The sequence below is a fragment of the Lepus europaeus genome, chromosome 2 (assembly GCF_033115175.1).
Source record: "Lepus europaeus isolate LE1 chromosome 2, mLepTim1.pri, whole genome shotgun sequence".
In the NCBI taxonomy this organism is placed as follows: domain Eukaryota; kingdom Metazoa; phylum Chordata; class Mammalia; order Lagomorpha; family Leporidae; genus Lepus; species Lepus europaeus.
The window spans coordinates 7919286-7931836 of record NC_084828.1 but is presented as its reverse complement, the minus strand read 5'-3'; the positions used below and the strand labels follow the sequence as shown (position 1 = coordinate 7931836).

At 59.9% G+C, this 12551-nt stretch overlaps 1 protein-coding gene across 4 annotated transcripts in view; it reads right to left on the bottom strand.

Moving 5' to 3' along the window:
- Positions 1 to 5762: 5762 nt before the first annotated feature.
- Positions 5763 to 12551, bottom strand: part of VPS26C (VPS26 endosomal protein sorting factor C) — a 42046-nt gene continuing 35257 nt past the window's right edge. For all 4 annotated transcript variants that reach the window (XM_062205052.1, XM_062205076.1, XM_062205058.1 and 1 more), the window contains 3 exons: positions 12127 to 12277; positions 11304 to 11456; positions 5763 to 6687 (listed from right to left, as the gene is read on the bottom strand). In XM_062205052.1, coding sequence (XP_062061036.1) covers positions 6605 to 6687; positions 11304 to 11456; positions 12127 to 12277 — 387 coding nt within the window. In that variant the 3' untranslated portion in view covers positions 5763 to 6604. The remainder of the gene's footprint in view (positions 6688 to 11303; positions 11457 to 12126; positions 12278 to 12551) is intronic.

Here is a 12551-nt window from a genome sequence, read left to right as displayed (position 1 = left end):
GCCGGGAAGGGATCTGAAACTGTCAAAGAGGGAAGCAGGTGGGCGTTGGCCTAGGGGTTGACAGCCTGGTCCCACAGCAGTGCCGGGTTCCAGGGGCAGCTGCAGCTCGAGTCACTCCAGCCTCCTGCTAATGCGTTCCTGGGAGGCAGCAGGTGGCGGCTCACGTGGTCGCATCCCTGCCATACGTGGAAGACCCCCTGGCCCTGTGGGCACTTGGGCTGTGGGACATCCATCTCTTTCCCTGCCTTCTAAGCAAAAGATGAAGAGGGATCACCTCTGGGTGGGGGGCACTGGGGGCTCCGGGCTGCGAGCTGTGGGACAAGGCTTGGGGTGGGGCAGGGCCAGACCTCGAGGGGCCTTGGGGACAGGAGCTGGGGGTCGTCCTGTGGGCAGCTCTTCTCCCCATGCTGCCCCTGCAGCCCCGCCCCTGGAGTGGGGGTCCTGGGGGTAAGCGAGGAGGCCTGGTAGCCGCGACAGGGCGGCAGGGGGAGAGGGCCAGGAAGTCCCACGGGGTGATTTAATACCAACTTCTTAATCATCGGAGAGACACACAGAGCTCTCCCATGCACTGGTTCCTTCCCCAAATGCCTGCAACAGCTGGAGGCGCACGGCTGTCGTTCGGTTAATGGGCGGGCGTTGTGGCGCAGCAGGTTCAGCGCCGCTCAGGACTCCTCATCCCATATCCAGCGCCCCCTTGAGTCCTGCCTCCTCCGCCTCTCACCCGGCCTCCTGATACCGCAAAAGATGGCCAAGTGCTGAGGCCCCCACCACAGGGCGGTGCTGGGGTTCCTGGCTCCTGGCTTCAGCCTGGTCCAGCCCTGGCTGGTGAAGACCCTTGAGGAGTGAAGCAGTGGATGGGAGAGATTCTCTCTCTGCCTTTCAACTAAATCATTTTTAAAGATAAAAAGACGAAATGAATTTTGCGGATGTATTTTATGTAACTAGGGCACCTAGCATATTTACTTGAACATAAAATCAATGTAAAAATTACTGAGATCTGTTACATTACGTCTGTTACGTGCTGGGTCTGTACCACCCAGAGCAGCCGCATCTCGGCGCTCATGGCCACACGTGGCTAAGGGGCCCCTGGCTACCGGATTGGGCCAGTCAGGCCAAGACTCTTATTCCACTTTACATATAAAAACCAAGCGCCGAGTGGCCAACACACACGAAAAGATGCTCAGGATCACAAGCCGTCAGGAAAATCAGATGAAAACCACAGTGAGGTTTCGCTTCACCCCAGCTGGAACGCCTGTCATCCAAAAATCAAAAAATAAATGCTGGGGAGGACGTGGGGGAAAGGTGCCCTAATCCACTGCTGGTGTGAACGGAAACTGGTGCAGCCACTGTGGGAGACAGTGTGGAGACCTCAGAAACCTGAACACAGACCTGCCCTAGGCCCCAGCCATCCACTCCTGGGAGATGAAATCCACCCAGGAGAGAGCTACCCGCACCCCACGAGAGCTAGGACAGGGACTCGACGCAGCTGCCCATCAGCCGCTGACGGGAACGCTACTCACCCGTAGACAAGAATCAAGTCCGGTACGTGCAGCTGGAGACCACGATGCTTAGGGAACTCAGCCACACCCAAAAAAGCAAATCCCATATTTTCTCTGATTTGTGGTAACTAACATATAGAGGAGAAAACGGACATCTTATGACTTGGTTATTGTTCAGAGCCCTTGTTGGTACCCCTGTGGGACAGTGGTCTTTTTACGTGTTGAACACTTTATTTAGTGAAGTATGAAGCCTGTGAGTATAAAGTAAATTCTAAGTATGTTATTGCAAAATTCAAAGAAAAGGAGAGAGCCAAGTATCTTCCAAGTATGTTCTTGGAATTGTATCTTTGAAATACATGAAATCTGTTCTCTGTATAGTAATAAAAATATGCATCTTTAGAGTTTTTAAAAAGAGCATTTATTTATTTACTATTTGAAAAGCAGACAGGAAGAGATAGAGAAAGATATTGTGGGGCTGGCACTGTAGCGTAGTGGGTAAAGCTGCCACCTACAGTGCCGGCATCCCATATGGGTGCTGGTTCAAGTCCCAGCTGCTCCACTTCCGATCCAGCTCTCTGCTATGGCCTGGGGAAGCAGTAGAAGATGGTCCGAGTCCTTGGGCCCCTGCACCCGCGTGGGAGACCCGGGGGAAGCTCCTGGCTCCTGGCTTCATATTGGTGCAGCTCCAACCATTGCAGCTAATTGGGGATTGAACCAGAGGAAGGAAGACCTCTCTCTCTCTCTCTGCCTCTCCTCTCTCTGTGTAACTCTTTCAAATAAATAATTTTTTTTAAAAAAAGAAAGATATTACAATCTTCCATCCTCTGGTTCACTCCCGAAATGCCTGCAACAGCCAAGTGTGGGTCAGGCCAAAGTCAGGAGCCAGGAGCTTCTTCTGGGTCTCCCCCGTGGGTGCAGGGGCCCAAGCACTTGGGCCATCTTCCGCTGCTTTCCCAGGTGCATTGGCAAGGAGTTGGATTGGAAGTGGAGCAGCCGACACTCCGATATGGGATGCCAGTTTTGCAAGTAGTGGCTTAAGCCGCCGGGCCACAACCCCCACCCCTTCACAGAGCTGAATCTTCCAGGACTGATGTGACAGCGCAGGTGGACTGCAGGTCGGATTGTACCTTCTGCAGCCCCCACCGGCTCCCTCGTCCCCATGTGTGGTGTCGGGGTCCCCAGCACAGCACACCAGCCTGATGGGCTGCATCTCTGACTCCTCTCGAGCGCCTCAGAATCGCGTCCGGATGCCTTGTAGCTTCTCTGGGCCTCCGCACCTGCTTCCCGGGCATTACTCTCCGTGGCATCTGTGTGCCCTGTTGGGTTTCAGTGCGAAGGCAGCTCACCCTGCGCGTACATCTCACACCAAGTCACCAGGAGCCACACAGATCACATCGCTATTGGATATTATTAATCAGGCACTAGCCGTGATACAGAACTACAGAAAAATTCCCAGTTCCTGGGTCCCAGGGCTGGCGGCAGGGGACATGCAGCCGAAGAAGGGGCCTGTGTTTAGCTCTGTTTTTCTGTCCCACTGGAAGAGGAAGAGGAAGCACCCCGCGCCTCCCTCGCACGGATGGAGAGGGGTCATGGCATCGGCCCTCCTTGCCCTTTTACACGGAACCCTAACCCTAGAGTTCCGCGGGTGTGGAAACCCGGATGCCGCCTCCGGATGATTTTACAAGGGAAAGGTGTTTCCAGGAAAATGTCTCCTGCCACTAGGAATCGCCGGGGCAGCTCGGGCAGCTGCGACCCTGGGCCCCAGGCTCCGAAGGTCTGCCAGTCCCTGCCACGCGCCATCCCCACCGCGGCCCTAGCACTGCACGCCCAGCTGGAGCGCCAGGGTTCTTGGGGACAAACCGGGCCTGGAAGTCGCTCCCTCTGCAGCCACCGCCGCCCTCTCTGGTTTCTTCTGACCCACCCGTCCTCCGCTGCTATGATTTCGGACGCTGGACGCCGCCATCGCGCTGCCGGGTCTCTGGCCGCTGTGGCTTCCTTTAACAGGGCGCGTGTTTGTGCGGCTGAGCCCTGGGGGCTCCCGTGGGCGCTGGGCAGGGCCGGGCGAGGAGCTGCGTTTGTTCCAGGGTTTTAGCAGCAGTCGAGGGGGTGCCCACCAGGTCCCCGGCTCTTTCTCTATGGAGATCCCGCCTCTGTCCGCCCCCAGGTCAGCAGACCGCTGGCCCCACCAGCCCCCGGGGCTCCCAACACAGATCCAGTTTGCCTCTTCTCCCAGGGCTCGGTCCCGCACAGGTGTCTCAGACCCGTCTCATTTCCTAGTTTATGGGAGGAAAGCAAGTCAGGTGACCACTGCTCCTTCGTGGGTGTGCGCTGATTTCTTAGAGGTCTCCCTCATCCTCGGTGATAAGAACTTGTACAAATGCTGGCCAGCAAGCCAGGATGCGGGTCGCGTTCAGGCTTGAAGTGCAGAAAACACTTTGTCTCTCGTACTTTTGCAGAAGGGAAAAGTGAAGCCATTTCAGAACCCAGAAACGTAATGGGCAAAGAAAGCAAAGGATGCGATTTCATTTATAACTTAGATTAAAAAAAAAAAACAAAACAAAACAAACAAAACAAAAAAAACAAAACAGGCACCTGACTCAGGAGTCCTATTTCACTTAAACTTTTAAAGTGGAAAAAAAAAATTCTTTTAAAGTTTCATTGCCGTGATGACGCCGTGGCTCACTTGGTTCATCCTCCGCGAGCAGCACTGGCATCCCATATGGGCGCCGGGTTCTAGTCCCGGTCGGGGCGCCAGGTTCTAGTCCCGGTTGCTCCTCTTCCAGGCCAGCTCTCTGCTGTGGCCAGGGAGTGCAGTGGAGGATGGCCCAAGTGCTTGGGCCCTGCACCCCATGGAAGACCAGGAGAAGCACCTGGCTCCTGCCTTCGGATCAGCGTAGCTCTGGCCGTAGCGGCCATTTGGGGGGTGAACCAACAGAAGGAAGACCTCTCTCTCTCACTAACTCTGTCCAAATAAATAAAATAAAATCCTTTAAAAAAAGCTTCATTGCCTGCAGCCACGCACTCTAACCAAGAGCTGGGAGAACACTGCAGGTGCAGAGACGCCCAGGTTAGTGTCTGACCAGGCGACGTCTGGCTTACCTGACTCACTCATCCGGAGCCAACAGGCGCAGAGAGAGGCGGGCTTGTGCTGGGGCAGAACCGGACCTGTTACCCAGGGCCTCAGCAAACCAGGAGCTGGGCCCCGGGGCATGGACCGACCTGCGTGGACTGGCGCCCACACTGCCCGCCCCGGGCACCCAGAGCGCTCACAGCAGGGCGCGCGGGAGTCACCTTTGGTCTTTGAGGTCACGCGTAAGCGCTGCTAAGTGGGCGGTGTTATGCGATTTCCCAGTCCGCCCCTTCATTCTAATTTACAGAAGACGTGTCCACTGAGGACCTGGCCTTCGTCCAGCGCTGCTCCCCGAGCCCGCTCTACCGCGTCACCGCCCACCTGCTGGTCACGTCATCACCCACGCGGCAGGTGCGCGCTCAGAGTTTGTCGTGTGAGGTGTCCGCGATGCAAGCACTGAAGTATGTTCCTGCATTTAAACACCACTCACACTGTGCTCAATTCGTGTCTGGGTCTGGTGGTTTTCAGATTTGATTTTCTCTGCTACCTTCACTACAGTTGTAATTTTTTGTGTTTTTTAGAACAAGTATGTATCGCTTTAGAAAACATCGACTTTTCTACCACGCGAAAGCGGAGAGTGGGAGGCGGGGCCCCCCGGTCTCCCCACACAGCCGGGCCGCTTCCGGTCCCCACGCGGGCGCAAGGCCCGCACGTGGGCCGCGGTCACAGCGCGCGCCGCCGCCTGCCGCTTCCGACACCAGGGCGGCTCGGCGGCGAGGGCGCGCAGGGAGCCGGGCCGGGCCGTGCGGGGGCCGGGAGAGCCGCTCGGACCACGAGAGGGGCCCCACCCCCCCCTCTGCGCATGCTCCGCCCGGGGCACGAGGCGCGGCCGTCACGTGACAGCGCCCAGCCCGGGAGAGGGTCGTCTCAGCCCCCGGCCTTTGCCAGGGCGGCGGACTCGGGGGCTCCGGGGAGGACGGGCACGGCGGGGCCGCGCTGCGCCTTCCCCGAGGGCTCGCCCGCCGCGGGCGTGGAGCGGCCCCGCCTGTGCCGCCCGTGTGCGGGGCGACCCCGGGCGCCCCTACCTCCCCCGCCTCTGCTGCCCGTGTGCGGGGCGACCCCGCGCCGCCCCCGCCTCCCCGGGCGCGCCCTCCCTCCGGCACCACACATCCCCGCGTCTCCAGCTTGGCTGCTCCGTTTGGTGCCCGTTTAATTCCAGCATAAGTGATTTCTTCGTGAAATTCCCCAGAAGGTGCACGCCTCTGCTCCCTGCCACTCACACGCACCGTCACTGCAGGTCCTTACAAACCGTGGGGCGTAAGGGGACATCGTAAGCCAGCAGCTTGCGCTCTGACAACCAGCAGTCGGATCAGTGTCCCGGTGAGGCGGCGGTGCGGGCGGGGCTTGTCCGGCCTCCCGGTCCCCCGCACCACGCGTGTTCCGGGCCGCCAGGCCTGCCCCTCAGTGTGCACAGCAGCCTGGTGAGTGGTGAGGCCTTTCGCCGCGGGCAGCTCACAGCAGGGTTCGAAGGAAGAAAGGGGCTGGCACCCGCCACGAGGGAGGCTTCAGCTCAGAAGGCCTGGCTCAGGTCGCGGGTCTCGAGACCGCAGTTCTGAAGATGGCGTGGAAAATGTTAAAAAAAGAACCGCGGAACAGAGTGGGAGCCAAGGGGACGCCACCTGGCGCGCTTCCTCGGCGGCTCGCTGCGCTGCTCGGACTTCCTAGGCGAGGAATGTCCCTGGCCATCCATGTGCGAGTCGGAGAGGGGGCCCTCCTGCCCCCACGGGCCCCCTTCACAGCCAAGCCCACGCTGCGGGGACGACAGTTTGGGGAGGCCCAGCAAGGCACAGGTCAGAAGCCACAAGAAACGCGCCTGACGGGGCCTTGCCAAGACCGTGCAGACTGGCCAGGCCGGGAAGGCGCCGTCAAGACAGGCAGCAGGCCCACTTCCGAGAAAGGCGGTGTGGACCGGCTGCTCCGCTCCGGCTGCGGCGCTGGCTGCCCTGGGCGTGCCTCTGCACCTGCCGCGGCCCGCCTAGGCCCTGCAGAGCTTCAGTGGGAAGTTCTCCGTGATCAGGTGGTCGGCCTGCAGCAGCACGACGACGTTGACCTCGAACTCTGCGGAGAGGAGAGATGGGTTCCGCTCACCTGCACCGAGCAAACCAGACGCCAGCCCCAGTGCAGGCACGGCGCGCCCCTCCTCCCCGAGCACCGTGTCCCATGCCAAGTCAGCTGCCCGCCGAGGTCTGCCCGCCTCTGCAACCTTCCTCTAAGCGATCGATCTCCATCTCGTCACACGCATGAAGTCTCCTACCAGACTGCAAACAGCCCAGGCTGTCCGGGAAGTCTCCAACCTCCCGCGAGAAACCACTTCCAAAAAGAACACACAGGCCATCGGCCCTGTGCCCACGGCCAGGTGATCTGAACACCTGGTGGACCCTGGTCTCTCCAGCTGCTGTGGCTAAGGCCTTGATCACAACAGAAGGGAGGGGTGAAGAGGGCGCTCCTGGGAGAAAAGCCCCCAGTCCCTCCCCAGTGTGGCGTGGAGAGGCGGTGGGTGGGCAAGCGTGTGGGCAGAGAGGACCCCGCAGGGCTCTGGGGTCCACTCCTCATGGGGGGGCCTGAGGACCACGTCCCGGTGTGGAAGGGGCAGTGTCTGCCTCAGCCCAGACACCAGGCAGGACAGCTGTCTCGCCAGCGGCACCCAGCGGCTGCGGGCAGCCATCCCTGCCCTGGATGGCCTCTGCGCCCTTCCTGCCACCAGGATTTCAACAGGCTGCCCTCACAACCGCACAAGGTATAGGGTATTGTTCGACTAGCAGTGATGTTTTTAAGTTTCATAGTAAAACACATTAAGGACAGAGATCCTACGTGGGGAGCATGTACCCAGTGACTCCTGTTGTTGATTTAACAATTGGCACTCTTATTTATGGTGTCAGCAATCACCCAAGGCTCTTGCCATGAGCTGTGTAGGCTATGGAAGCCCCTTGAGTTCACCAACCCTGAACTTGTTTAGTCAAGGCCGTATCACAGTGGAGGTTCCTTCCTCCCTTCAGAGAAAGGTGCCTCCCTCCTTGATGGCCTGTTCCTTCTGCTGGGGTCTTGTTCACCAGGATCTTTCATTTAGATTGTTTTTTGCCACCGTGTCGTGGCTTTCCATGCCTGTGAGACTCTCATGGGCCTTTTAGCCAGATCCGAATGCCCCAAGGGTTGATTCTGAGGCAGGAGTGCTGTTTTGGGCATTTGCCATTCTATGAGTCTGCTGTGTGTCCTGCTTCCCCCGCAGGATCATTCTCTCCCTTTTAATTCTATCCTTCATTATTTGCTTACACTGGTCTTGTTTGTAAAGTCTCTTCGACACTTACCCTGTCTTTTTTGATCGGTTATGTACTTATACTTATCACTTTACCAAGTGTGCTGACATTGGTACCTGTCTCCTTGATAAGACTGAGTTGAAATCCCCTGGCACATTTCTAGTTCCACCGTTGTAGGTACGTCCGAGTGAGCCTGTGCCGAGCTATATATCTCCTCCCTCTCTTATTCCCACTCCTATGTTTAACAGAGATCACTTTTCTGTTAATTTTTAAATGCCTAAGAATGATTGTGTATTGATTACAGAGTTCAACCAGTGGTATTAAGTAGAGCAAACCGAGCAACAACAACAATAACAACAACAAAAATACTAAAAGGAATAAAATAGTAAGTTGTCCTCAACAGTCTAGACAAGGGCTGATCCTGTCATTGTCTCTGATAGTGTCTATTTCACTTCAGTGGGCTGGAGTGGACAGAGGGGCGCCCAGCAGGCAGGGAAGGTCAGGTCAGGGAGCTACCCACACAGCAGCCGTGTCAGGGCAGCCATGCACCCGGGCTCGCTCTGGGCGCTCCTGACGCCCAGCCGCGGGCCTCACGGCACGGCGAGGCCGTGGTGGCCGGCGCTATCCAAGTGAAGGTGAACTACATGGGGAGGCTGCCCTAATGCAGGACACCACGCACCCTTCCGACTGCCCAACCTGGAAGTCCGAGACTCAGCCCTACCCCAGCCAGCCCCGGTCCGCAGGCGCCGGACGGCGGCGTGGGGCCAGGAGCAGGTGCCCTTTCCCCAGACTCGCCCTGCGGCCAGTGGCGGCCACAGCGCCCAGGAGAGGCTGTGGCCACTCAGCCAGCGCTGCCAGGCGGGCCACCTCTCCCACACGAACAGCTTCTGCCATCTTTCACGCCAGACAAAACGCAGCCTGAGGCACAAGGCCACACAGCACTGTGTCTGTGAGGCCGCGTGGACCGGGACACCGGGTGTCTCCGTGGAGGGTCAGACGCGGTGCACTGAGTGCCACCTGGACACTCTCTCAGGTCTGCTGCCCTGCTAAATGCTGAGAGTCTGAGATGGCGCCAGGGCCGCCAGGTGCGTGACGCCGACAGCAGGGAGTGTTCCTGTACCTTTCGGAAGCCGAGCTGGGAGGTCAGGCACGCCGCCCTCCTCCACTTAAAATGAAGGCACAAACAGCCAGCCGCCTGTGGCCTGGAGGAAAGCGCCGCAGGGCGGGGGTGGAAAGCGAGTGAAGGGGGGGCGCTCCCTCCGCACTCAGGCCGCAGTACCTCTGGGTTTTATAGAGGGCGCTATGACCTGCTCAGTAATGCACGCGAGTGTGTCTTCCAACACTCTCATGCTGACAGCCGGGCTTGCTCCCTCTGCCTCCACAGGGCTGTCCCCTTCTGGGTCTGGGTCACCACGGCTCCTGCTGCCCTCCCTGCCACAGATGTGGGCATCTTGACCCCGCACACTTCTGGGACAATGGAGGGCTTCATCCCAGGGTCCCTAGGCTGCCTACCCCACCATCCAGCCCGGCTCTGGGGCTCGGGTCCATGGTGCGGGCAAAGAAACAGCCAAGATGCCCCGTGCGTCAGCCAAGAGAGCTGCTAAGGGCAGTCCCTCTCTCGGGAGCCAAGCTTGGGGATGAAACTGGCTGTGTGTGTGTGAGTTTATAGCCCCAAGTGTCAACGACATTACTTGGAATGACTTAAAATCCTGGTGTGGAGAGGACACTGGCCTGGCAGTTAGGAAGCCCACGTCCCACGCTGGAGGGCCTGGATTCCGGACCTGGCTCGCTCTGGCTCCTGCTTCCCGCAGGTCCTGGGAAGCAGTGGTGATGGCTCAAGTGGCTGGCTGCTCCCCACGGTGTCCCCAGTGTTGGGGTGCTCCAAGCCCTGCCCACACGCCCTGCAGCGGTGCACCTGCTCAAGCTCACGGTTCTGTGGTGGCGAGGATGACCAAGTGCCACGGGGGCCTGGCTGCTCCCCATGGTGTCCCCAGTGTTGGGGTGCTCCAAGCCCTGCCCGCACGCCCTGCAGCGGTGCACCTGCTCAAGCTCACGGTTCTGTGGTGGCGAGGATGACGAAGTACCACGGGGGCCTGGCTGCTCCCCACGGTGTCCCCAGTGTTGGGGTGCTCCAAGCCCTGCCCACACGCCCTGCAGCGGTGCACCTGCTCAAGCTCACGGTTCTGTGGTGGCGAGGATGACCAAGTGCCACGGGGGCCTGGCTGCTCCCCACGGTGTCCCCAGTGTTGGGGTGCTCCAAGCCCTGCCCGCACGCCCCGCAGCGGTGCACCTGCTCAAGCTCACGGTTCTGTGGTGGCGAGGATGACGAAGTACCACGGGGGCCTGGCTGCACCCCACGGTGTCCCCAGTGTTGGGGCGCTCCAAGCCCTGCCCGCACGCCCCGCAGCGGTGCACCTGCTCAAGCTCACGGTTCTGTGGTGGCGAGGATGACGAAGTACCACGGGGGCCTGGCTGCACCCCACGGTGTCCCCAGTGTTGGGGTGCTCCAAGCCCCGCCCGCACGCCCCGCAGCGGTGCACCTGCTCAAGCTCACGCTTCCGTGGTGGCGAGGATGACGAAGTGCCACGGGGGCCTGCCTGCTCCGCACGGTGTCCCCAGCAGATCCAGCTCCCAGTGTCGTGGGAATGCAGGCGGCTGGAGGAGCAGCTGAGGGCTCACAGCTTCCAGCCCACTCGCCCCACAGCACAGGCGGTGACTGACAGCTCCTTGCTCAACCACGCAATGGCTAGGGCTGGTTAGGGACAGCTCTTCGCCAACCCACAGGGGTTGACAATGGACAGCTTCAGGCGATTCACATCTGACAGCAACAGCCGACCCACTTGGGGACAGCCGTGGCCGGGCCATGACGGGCCCCCTTCCGTGTACCATCCAGGCTCCCTTCCCCTCCTGCGCAGGGGCCAGACCTCCCATGTGCCAGCAAACCAAGTACAGGAAACCCCAATTCACAATGCTGCGCTCGCTGGACACATCCAACATAGCCACAGGATGTGTCCCCAGATGACCTTTAGGTCATTATATCATTACCACAGCAGGGCGGGGGGCACTCCCACTCCCATCATGCACCTGATGCCATGACACTTCAGCTACTCCCTAAAATGGGCGGTGCTTGAGCCCCACCCCCTACTGAATATTCCAATGGGCTCTGCCTCCAACAGCCCCCTGTCTGGAGGGAATAAGCGAGGGGCCTGACTTCGTGGACAGGGGGCTTTCGCACTGCTGCAGTTTCCCTCACGGGGGCTCTCTCTGCATCTGGCCGTTCTGCTCATGAGCGACCTGGGTCTTGTGACTGTACTTTTGTTCTGCTCCAGGTAACTCCCGTCCCGTGTCGTTCTGCCACGCCGGGGGAAGCAGCTGTGCGCCTGGCCTGAGCCCCCTCCACGGGCCACGCCCGGCACTCACCCACTTTGAAGTTGGTGGTCTCCAGCGTGGGGCAGGTGAAGAGCCTGGGGAAGACCATGTGGATGGGCACGGAGAGGCCCCGGCACACGTCCCCGTCGGCGATCTGGATGTTTTGGATCTCCGTGGCGTCGCGGGCGTAGCCTTCTGCGCACCCTGGGGGAGGAGGGCGCCCCGCGGGGTCAGGCAGGTGCTCGGTCACCGTCACCGAGCTGATCCACAGACCCCTGCCACGCCCACCGCCACTCCAGTGCACTCTGCGGGATTCTCGAGCGCCCCCTTTTCTTCCTCAGACATCCCCATCTGCACGTGTATTGCTAACATAACCCCCACATTCCTAAGCTACTGGTTTATGGAGGGGAACCTCTAGGAGGTGGTGGGCCATGGAGGCTCCGCCCTCCTGGGCAGACGGATCCAGTGTGGCCTCATGGGAGCCACCTGCTGGCATGCCGGCTCTGTCTTGTCACAGGACGCCTCATTCGGTATGGGACAGGCCCTGGCCAGACACTGGGAAGAACCCGGCTCCAGGTTCTGGGACTTTGCAGCCTCCAGAATCTGAGCTAAATAAATGCTGCTCTATAAACCATCTGGTCTGGAGTGCGCTGTACGGCAACCGGCACGGGCCAGCCTCAGCCACGGCGTCTGCAGCAACAGGGCACCGGCTGGCTGCGGCCACAATGTCTTGGCTGTGTGACAGCGTGGCAGAAGCCATGGAGAACCTGGGGTCCCACAGTCCCTTCCGAGCCCAGCGCCCAACCCTCTTGGTCCCCCACCACACCGAAGACCAAGTCTGCATCACACAGCGCGGAGGGCGGGCGGGCCTTACCACAGGTCTCCACGCGGACCAGCTGCAGCTCCACGCTGCGGATGGCGGCGTCCGAGTGCTCCACCACCAGCTCCCCCGTCAGCGGCTGTGTGATAACGCAGTTGGTGGAGTTGAGGTGTCCTCGGATGAGGAATTTGGGGAGCAAGGCTCTCTGGAACAAAGGGAAAGGAAGCCACGGTTACTGTGCTGCGGACACGATCGGAACAGAGCCGAGCACTTGGTCACAGACGGCAATCAAGGAACAGCACCTGGCTGGCAACAGTCTGAACCGGCCGCCAGCTCTGGACACGGGTGCGGCACCTGACTCACACCGCCTGGGGCCGGGCCAGGTCTCTCGGACACCAGCTGAGCTGCTGCGACCCACAGGTGGCACGCTGCTCCTTACCAAGCTGAGACAGAAGAGGCTGTACAAGTTGCCAGCAGTG